Here is a 10,452-nt window from a genome sequence, read left to right on the forward strand (position 1 = left end):
TTTTTATGAACCGTTTTATACTCTACATATTTGCATTCACACTTATTTGCGTCGTTTCCAGACACAGTCTTAGGCATTGTAAAAACAAAGATTTAACATTTCCCCTAATGCCTCATGCACATAAATCCAAGTATTTATATTTTTTAGTGTTTATTTAATAAACATTGAAATCAAACAATGATTTTATACACAATAAACACCAACTATGTAGTGACGATGTGACAATATTTTTTCAATAAACATCCATGAATTGGTATATTTTATAACAAAAATACTATTTTTCATAAGCTTTCTTAAGGAAAATATGACGCCACTTGCTTGGAGAAAACACCCTTTGAATTATATATATATATATATATATATATATATAATCCTATTATTCAGTTTATTCAGTTGTTAGTTGGGCATACAGGAGCAAGATATTACAAGATTTGCTGTTTATTTTTATTATAAAGTAATGATTGTCATGCTCCTTCAAAGTTGTGGCCCACCGACCACATCTGAGAGTGGAAATCAATTCTTCAATCCACCTATTTTGGGTTTAGGGCTGCTAATTTAAGTTTTGCTAAAGTGAATTAAACAAACTTATGTAAACCTGTATATTAAAAAGAATTACAATACAAGTATAATCAGCAATATATTTTTGTTTTTGAGTTTATTCATTTTCAAAACGGTGCGAGAATTACCATTTTGCCACATTGTCAGAATTTGTCACATGAGCCTGTCTCATACTGACGGATGCCACATGTCAATATCTGCACGTCGACCAGATATTCCTACATCATTAGCCTTGCATTTCCTCCGCCACATAAGATTTCCACCAAGAACAAAAATGTTTCCTTTATTTATTATCTATTATTGTTTATTTATTTGGTCTCGTTTGAGGTGAAGATGGTGGATATTACGTGGCATCACTCACTTTCACCATTCTGCCATTATTTTAAGAAAACCCTAAAATCCTTTCTTGTATATCACCCTAGACCTAATCTTGACACGATTAAAATTAGCAATAATTTAATCTCATTAGTAATATTGTAATTATGGAATTTATCAGTGAAATGCAATCTGGGTCCCACCCAAAGTAGTTGGCGGCTCAAGGACAAAATTCGCAATCGACAACAGCTGTGGTGAATGGGCAACCCACCCTTCATTTTTTGTCCTCTCTCTCTCTCCTCCCTCTCTTTCTCTCTCTCTCTGCAACCGCCGACGCTTTTCCTTGTTGGGAGGTTTTTATTCGATTTTCCCAGCCCAGAAGCAAGAAAGAAGGGGGAAAAAGGAAGAAGAGAGAGAGAGAGGGTTAGAGTGAATTCCTTCTGTTGTGCCTCTCTCTTTCTCCTTGTTTTCTGCTGTTTGTTTCCCTTCTTTTGTAAGGAAGCACAGAGAAGATATTCCGTCCAAGCTTCGTAATTTTGAATATTAACACGTTTTGTTGCGCTCGGTCGGACTTGGGTTGTTTCTGGGTTTTGAGGTGTTGGTTTCCCGGTGAAGATGATGGTCGCTAATAGTTTTGATCTTTGGCAGAAGGATGCGTTCTTCTCTGCGGCCGAGGAGGTTCAGGAATCCGCAGACACGTATGTTTGACTATTTTTCTTTTTAATATTTCGCTTTACAGTTTTTTTTTTTTTTTTAATTTGGGTGGTAAGAATTTTTAGTTGGATTTCTGGGTTTTGGTTTCTTCTAATTGTTTCGTTTAGGTCTCTTGTGTTCTAGATCTTTTAGTCATTTTTATTCAGGTTGTAACTACTGAGCTTTTCTCGTATTTTGAAATCGGTATTTCAGAATGGAATCGGTATACAGGAAGTGGTTACGAGAGAGAAGGGAAGGGGTAGGAAGTGAGGACTTGAACGAGCTACGCAGGGAGCTTCAAACCGCTTTAGGCACCGCAAAATGGCAGGTTGGTTTCTGGGTTTATTTCTCATCTTTGTTACTTTTTGATTGTTATTAGCAAACGAGGTAGATGATCAATTAGAAAAACCCAGTTTGTCTTTTTGCTTTGATCTTGATTCCTTTAAGCTGGTGAATTTATTTTTCATAATAATTCTACACTATTGAATTGTGATTCCTAAATCAGTTGGAAGAGTTTGAGAGGGCTGTCAGATTGAGCGATGGGAACCATTCTGAAGACAATACAACAACCAGGCATAGACAATTTGTTGAAGCAATGGAGGACCAAATATCACGTGTAGAAAATGCTTTGAGGGAATCACTTGATGAGGAAGGAAAGCAACCCCTTCGATGGGTAAACTTGGATGAAGAAGAACGGGACGATTTGGCAGCATTCCTTGTTGGAACTCCAGGAACATCCCAGAGCACGAAGGAGCTGCATATCGACCTCAAACCTTCAACAACCAATAGCTCTTTTCAGGGGAACAAACTAATAAGAAAATCTTCAAACTTTGATATTGAGGCTGGGTCCAAAATAGATATGCCCAATGATGTAAAGGGTTTTAAGGAAGAGACGGATGCTAAGCATGTAGTAGAATTAGAAGATAAAGAATTTCCCAGAGAAAGGGATGACTTGCACCGACAAGCAGAGAGATTTAATAATCATAGGAGAATATGGAGTTCACCAAACTTTGGGTATTGGAAGATTGCAATTGCTGATGACGATGAGCAAAGGAAGACACCAAGGGAGAATGTTGAATCTCCTACTAAAGGAAAGGAGTTCAAATATGTTATTCGCAAGCAAAGGGGTAGCGAGCAACTCGAGGCAAAAGGAAGGGTGTTGAGTTATACAGACTTGAGAGGTATAAATTGGGTTAATCAGGTCAGTCTGAATTCTCATACTCAAGGCATTACCTTGTTTCTTTTTAATTCACAAATAAAACAAACTTCCCATGTTTGATTTATGTCAATTTAATTATTCCCCTGTTAAAACAGAAATGCTTTTTATGACCAATTCCTTTTGTCTTACCAGGGCGGATGGATTGGTGAGTTTCAAAGACGACTACAAGGAACACAACAGCAACTTAGTTGTTCCCTCCAATTTACACTTGTGCTAATGCTAACTATTTTCTTAATTGGTACGGCCATAGTCTTTATTAATTAACTCTTGACATGCATAATTATGAAAAGTTAATACATATTCATATAGAACCTTCTATCTTTTCTGAATTAGTTTTGTTTTTCCTCCACCCCCTTAAAAAATAAAAATAAAAAACTAGGTGGGCTTTCCCTCTTTGGCAAGTAAAAAATAGAAAGTTATAGAAACAAATTACAAGAGGAAGTATACTATGTATCCAAACTCTTAAATCTTCAATGGAAGCCTCCTGATCTAGAGATTCCCATCTCATCAACTTTATTAGGGGTGCAACTTGGGTGGATTGGGTTAAGTTGAGGGTCAATTAAGGCCCAACCTAAGCTTAACCCAACATAACTCTGGCTGAGCTCCAGCTTGTGTGGGTTTGTAAGGTTTGAAACGATTTTATACATATATGATTGCATAAGTATAATCTAGAGATTCCCATCTCATCAACTTTATTAGGGGCGCAACTTGGGTGGGCTGGGTCAGGTTGAGGGTCAACTAAGGCCCAACCTGAACTTAACCCAACATAACTCTGGCTGAGATCCAGCTTGTGTGGGTTTGTAAGGTTTGAAACGATTTTATACATATATGATTGCATAAGTATAATCTAGAGATTCCCATCTCATCAACTTTATTAGGGGCGCAACTTGGGTGGGCTGGGTCAGGTTGAGGGTCAACTAAGGCCCAACCTGAGCTTAACCCAACATAACTCTGGCTGAGATCCAGCTTGTGTGGGTTTGTAAGGTTTGAAATGATTTTATACATATATGATTGCATAAGTATAATTAGAAAAAGATCTTTTTTATATAAAATAAAATGCATAATATGTGTTTACAACTTTATTTATAAATGTTTGTGCATGGGTGTGAGTTTAGACTAATCATATGCATATCATAAATAACTAAATATACTGAACAGTGTAGCATAAATATGTAATGTACATAAATATGTAATGTACATAAATATGTATGTACCATAAATACATAATGTACACATCTACATAGGTGTGTATGTCATACAAGATCAGTGGGCTCAGGTTGGGTTAGGCCAGTCTTGGATTGCGCTTAGACTCAGGCTACCCTAGGCCTTAACCCCAGCCCAACCTGATTTTAGGTTAGGCTCAAGTTTTCTGGCTCAGGCCCAGCCTGGGTCCTGAAAACTCAAGCCCAGTCCATGCAAAATCTCAGATTAGGCCACACCAAAGTTGCAGCCTTAACTTTAATTGGTGGGTCATGGACAATCTACCATTGCAATGAATTATTTAGACCCCCTAAATTAGTGTGCATTGCATATAGGAAAGTTAGCTCTGTATTGGATGTTATCACTCTAAATTTATCTTTTTTTTTTCTGAAGTGTAAAGAAGAAAAAAAATTTATTAAAAATAAAAGCTGTTCAGTTGTCAAGATAACACCCCATAATCAATGCAAATATACATCAAGACTTCAGTTGAGATTGAACTGATTCACATTACAAGTTTGAATCTCGAGGATGTCCCAGAAATTCTCAGCAAAGTCTGTAGGACTGATTTGCTCAAATTCTTGACGAGAGATGACCCAGCTTGTGATGAGCTTGCCAGTAATGCAGCTCCAGGCAATTTTAGCTCTCAAACGTCCTCTGAACTTTGGCCAGGTAGAAAAGATTTCTACTGATGTTGATGGCTGGAAGATGGGCATCCCTAAGAGGGAGGAATAGAATTTGCTAAGTGGTAGGAGAAGAACAAATGGAACACAATTTCCTCATCTGACTTGCACATCTAGCAATAGTTGGCCATACAGATCCCTCTACTTTTTAGATGATCTGTTGTGAGAACACTATCCATTGCAGCCAGCCAAGCAAAAGCTTCAATTCATGGGGGTACTGGATTTCCCCATATTCCACTTATTTGGTTATTGATTACACTGTCCTTGATGAGAGCCATGTAAAATGATTTCACTGTGAATTTTCCATTTCTGCATTCCTTCCCCCACAGGCCATCTTCACTAGTTGTAGAGATTCTGGTTTGCTCCAATTTGTCTACCAAGAGAATACATTCCTCCAACTCTTGGTCACGCAGAGGTCTTCTAGACTTAGGACTCCAAACCACCTGATCACCATTGACTTCATAACACTGGGCCACAGAGACCTGATGATCAGTCAGCCTATACAATCTTGGGCACAATTCACACAACTTCCCAACCCCACTCCAATCATCCTCCCAGAACCTCACTCTGGATCCATATCCTACATTAGAACTAACCAGGCCTCTGAATCTTCATTAAAGCTCATTATACCCTTCCAAACACTCACCCCATTAGGAGTTGGAGGTCTCCCTTGGTTCCACCCAAATCTCACCACCCCATACTTCCCTACCACCCTAAGTTTATCACCAAGCATAGGCTGGGTTTTTTATTTGATTTGGGAGACTATTAGGTTTGATCTATTATTAGACAACACACTTTATCTAGAATGTAACATCTCAGATGCCTTTGTTCTGGGTTTTTTATTTTCTTTTTGTTTAGCCCCTTTTTCCTGAGTGGAGGACTAGCCTTGACGGCCCTCCTGTCTGAGGGCTTTGTTTTTATATTAGATATCTACCTGGATGTCTTGTCGAAATATGTTTGTTTACCACTGGCACTATTTTCTGGAAATTGGCAGTGTTGGACACGGTTTCATATTTACATTTTGTGATGAACTTCTATGTTGTTATGCCAAGTTCAGGTTTTGAAGATGCCAAGTTGAACATCTTGTACTAGTTTCCAAGAAGTGTTCATGATGTGATAACATGTTGGCAGTTTATTGTTCATCTTTTCATCTGGAATTTGCATTACCTTATCAGACCTTTAGGGTGGAATTATTTTGTTGATTGTTTTTTAATTGCAATTTCAATATAATCTCATAATTTAAAATGGATTACAGGACCCTTGATGGAAGTGGAGTAATATCTTTCAAGAAGTTTAAGATTGAGCTCATTTCATTTCTTATATTCTCTGTTAACTTCTAGTTATCACTATTCAATTACTATGGGAATGAAATGATTCTTCCCACCTGGATTTCAATCACTCCTTTTATGATGAAATTGCCAATATATTTACATTAGTTGTTTCTAATAGCAAGTTTTCAATTATTAAATAAAATCTGGCTCTTTTGTTTATCTTGTTACAAGAAAATGGTTTATCGAAGTACTTTGCCAGTGTTTGACATATACAGCCTCTACTTGTAATAGATGACATCTTTACTGGTGTAGTAGATGTTATACTTGGGCCACTTAATCTGAAACAGAGAAAAACACTAAATTAGGCTCCTTAATTTCTTTCAAAGATGCAAGATGGAATATGCAACATACGTGAACCTGTAAAAGAGATTCTGTTGACGTAATAAATGTAATCCATGATCAGGGGGTTGATCATACCTACTATCCCAATGGGTATGGGTAGCAACTGAGGAATTCCTCTTCCTACTCCAGAGTTGGCCTGTAATGATGACTATAGCAATAGAGACTTGAATGGAAATAAGTTCCAAGGATAATCATCTAGCAGGTTTAGTTCATCTACAATAGACCTACATGTAGACTATCAATTAGTTTTCCCTGTTTCTTTGCACAGGCAGCCTTTATATGGCTTTTTCACTGATATCCTGTTTTCAAAGCCTACTTAAAAGCGAGTTCTTTTATTCTGCTTTTACCATTTCAGCTTAGGCCAGGTTGTTTTTTGAGGACTAATTTAATTTTCCCACTCATATATATGGCTTTTGCACTGATATCCTGTTTTCATAGTCTACTTGAAAGTGAGTTCTTTTATTCTGCTTTTACCATCTTAGCTTATGCCAGGTTGTTTTTTAAGGACTAATTTTAATTTTCCCACTCTTATGGAGGATATATGCTTGATGTAGATAACATAAAATGAGAAGAATTTGACTATGCACATGTTTATGATGAGCTTTTTATTTAGTTAACAACCATTTTGAAGTGTCGTATTCTTCTTGCAGTGCCATTTTTACTCTATGCAACTTAGTGCATCTAAAAATTGATTATTCAGAATTCAGCTTTAGAGGTATTGTGTCTATAACCTTGTAAACTCACTACTTAGGATTTCAAGAACTTTCTTTCTTTTTGTTATTTTGTTCCCAAATATGTATCAAGATGGTCTCTGAGCACAAAGTTCATCCAACTGATACAAGCTCAAGGCACGGTTTTATCGTTATATGCAATAACCTAAAACTGTATAAGCTTTGTGAAATCATGGAATAATACCTAAGCATCTATGGAGCTAAACCTGTTTGTTTTTCTAAATGATCCAAGTTAGCTATCCTTATTTCTCCACCTTTATGTTAATTTTTACCTTCAAAATATGTTTGATCATGTGCAGGTTCTTAAATCCATTAACCATGGAAGAAGTTTTTCCAAAAGGTGGGTTCTTCCTTTTTGGATATTGGAACTATGTTACTCCCCCGCTGACTCTCAAGAAATACTTTTAAGCAGGATAAGAGTTCCCTATCCTTTCCTTTTGAAAGCAGTTCAATGATGCATGAAACCTGAAGTCCAGAAGTGCTGGTAGTAAATACGAAATACTTCACATCATTAGATTGAAGAAAGGTTGTTCAGATTATCTGGAGCCAGAGCAACGGCTCTAAGTTTCTTTGTATCCTCTGATTAATTATATGGTTAAAATTGTAAACAAAGGGAGTCTTAGCTGTTGAATGTTGTTTTTTTCTTCTTTTATGTATTCAATACCTTGATCTTTTTCTGCAAATGTTAGATCTTTTGTGTGCGTGTGTACGCGTGCGTATAGGGCTGTCAATGTACCGGATATGACTCCAACCCGATCTGGATTCAATTCGATTAAAATGGATTTGGACATCCATCAAGTTAATCGGATTGGATTTGGACGTAAATTTTAATCCCATTATTGGATTTACTTTGAACGTCCACCACGAATATGATGCAAAGACATATTTTGGCAGTTAGAGGAGAAAAAATGACGAGAGAATTTATCCAAATCATATTAATTTATAACTAATCAATTGTGGGAGAAAGCTACACTACAAGGTGTTACCGTGTTACAACTTACAATAGTTACGGTTGACCACGACCATTATAGAGACTACCAAGTACCAGTTATATTGCATTGTCCAATACTACAATTATGAAAATTACTGTTTTTATTTTTTATTTGAGTCTTACAAGCGTCTCGATGAGGTTAGCTAAGGGATGGATGTTAATTAAGGCTATGTTTGGTTTGAAGGAAAAGGCAGAGAAATCAATACAAGGTTGTAAAGGTTTTTCTACTTTTTCCTTTGTTTCTTTACATTTTCCTTCAAACCAAACATAGCCTAGGGGTGTGTTGTCATAGATCACATCATATAATGTGAACAGTGTTTATTTCACACGCTAGTTTTTGTCTTGTTTAACATGCTTGTTGTTTTAGCCTTGAGGTTATCACACTATCCTAGAGTCGATCCAAAGGCTGATCCGCTTTTGCCTTCAAATCACCGGTCATCAGTTTAACTTGGGGTCCTAGCATTATATATGTAAAAGTATATATTTTATCAATAAATAGTGTATAATTATGTTTTACATATAATTGTTAAACAGTGTATGCCCTTAGCTCCAATCAGATTGATGTACATTATGACATTTATTGTAAATAAATAAAGTACATATTTAATTCATGTAATAGTAGTGTGTTTCTGTGTAATACCCTTAAATTGGACATATATGAGACTCGTGTTAGTTTAGAATATTCACAGCTGTTGGATAAGTTTGGGGAGATTTATCTTACCAAGGCTAACACTGGTGTGCCACCAAGTGTTGGGGTAGTCTGTCTCAGCTGCTAGGGTGAGACCCGAGGTACATGCAGTGTAGGTTTACTTGAAACCCTAAACCGGACCAGATTTCTAGTATTGCCCTGGACCTTGGTGATTAATGGGCAAAACTAGAAAGTTACACCTGACCCCTAAACTCGATTATGATACTGCACTAGGTGTCGGATTGGACTGTCTTTGATATGTCACTCAGTGAGATCCTTAGCAGGGGTCAAAAACTGGATATGTTGGGACAGTCCGAAAATTCATCTGAGTGGGTGATCATAGTGACAGGATCAGCCCCTTTGTCGGACAAAGGTAATGATCAGGGATGCACTCTCTTTAATGGAAACCAAAGCTGCCGGCAGCCGATTTCAATCGTTGAAATTTGTTTTGCAAAATATATTTATATACGAATATATATGGTTTCAAAATGTTTGCAAAAGGTTTTAATTCCCGGGATTTATGTGAGTAGAGAGTGCAATACTATTCCTTGCAGCCGAGGGAGAGGTCATCTCTTGTCGGACAGTGTTTGATCATTATGGGCTGAGAGGTTAAGTGTAAGACCATTAAGGGTAATACTTGATGAGCGAATCTTGCATCTACCCATAGTCCCTAGGTTTTTATAAGGTGGCTTGGCCCAGGGACCACTTAGTGTGAGTATTGGGCTCATTAAGAGCCCATGTGATGGGATTCAAGGGGTTCACTGTCTTTTCAGTGAATTCGGCTAGGCCTTGTAATAAAGGTTGGGCTAAACTCATGTGGTTTATGTGTAGATCAATGTTTGGGTCCCACGCCATACAAAGAAGCCAAACTGGCAACAATTGGGAAGGTTAATGAGCATATAGACTTATTGGGCCTAAAGCCCATTTTGAACTAGTTTAGTTAGACTAATTAAAGAGAGGGGCGGATCTAGGATTGGATCAGTAGATAGGATAGGGATAACTCCCTATCCACTTAGAGAGTCCATATCTGAATTTGGATCTTGAAACCTCCTGATGATATTAGGAGAGAGTTGATCTAATCTACAGATAAGATAAGGATTTATCCTTATCACTTAAAGAGAGTCCAGATTCAAATAAGGATTTGAATCAAGAAACTCCTAATGGGATTAGGAGTTGATCTCTTTAAGTCTATAAAAGGAGGAGGGGGCGAACCATTCAGTTCATCACATCACATCCCAGCATCCCAAAGATTAGATCTCAGATCACACAGAGAGAAGACAACAACAGTGTGACTGCACCATTTTCTCCCTGCGTTCTCCTCCAGTTGCCGCCTACTGCCAATTCGATCTCCAATTTTGTAGGAGCAATCAAAAATTGTTCTTGATATCAGTCTTTAGAGAAAGGCTGATCTGAAGTCGTGCTCACAACCTCCATCGAATTCTTGCTGAAGGATTCGGTTCTTATGAAGAACACTGCTGATTCTGCTCCACCCTACATTGTGTCATCTTTAGTGGGAGCAGTCTTTGGAGACTTCTTTGGGCGTGAACACCTTCATTGGAGGATATTGTTTCTTCGTATCAGGTATATCTCTCTCCTACTATTTTGGTTCAGATCTGGTTTGGTTCTTGGTTCAAGATTGATCCTTGAAAAATGCAGTTTTTCTAAAATAGGGAATGTGATTCCCAGATGGGAGAGAGAAATTTT

General features: G+C 37.4%; 1 protein-coding gene across 3 annotated transcripts; it reads left to right on the forward strand.

The window, feature by feature from the left end:
• Positions 1-1,125: 1,125 nt before the first annotated feature.
• LOC104599143 (Syntaxin/t-SNARE family protein) lies at positions 1,126-7,752 on the forward strand. 3 transcript variants are annotated; one of them, XR_016082584.1, is made up of 7 exons: positions 1,130-1,571; positions 1,780-1,894; positions 2,072-2,767; positions 2,918-3,023; positions 6,989-7,053; positions 7,369-7,409; positions 7,482-7,752. XR_016082584.1 is itself a non-coding variant. In XM_010261542.3 (6 exons), exons 1-5 carry the CDS (start codon positions 1,489-1,491, stop codon positions 7,012-7,014), a joined length of 1,026 nt encoding a protein of 341 aa, XP_010259844.1. In that variant the 5' UTR covers positions 1,126-1,488; the 3' UTR covers positions 7,015-7,053; positions 7,369-7,752. The 3 variants fall into 3 exon arrangements, 2 of the variants coding, with proteins under 2 accessions (XP_010259844.1, XP_088754439.1); XM_010261542.3 differs by having other exon boundaries at positions 1,126-1,571; positions 7,369-7,752; XM_088898313.1 differs by lacking the exon at positions 6,989-7,053 and having other exon boundaries at positions 7,369-7,509.
• Positions 7,753-10,452: the final 2,700 nt, after the last annotated feature.

This window comes from Nelumbo nucifera, chromosome 2 (genome assembly GCF_055504915.1).
Source record: "Nelumbo nucifera cultivar China Antique chromosome 2, China Antique-T2T, whole genome shotgun sequence".
In the NCBI taxonomy this organism is placed as follows: Eukaryota; Viridiplantae; Streptophyta; class Magnoliopsida; order Proteales; family Nelumbonaceae; genus Nelumbo; species Nelumbo nucifera.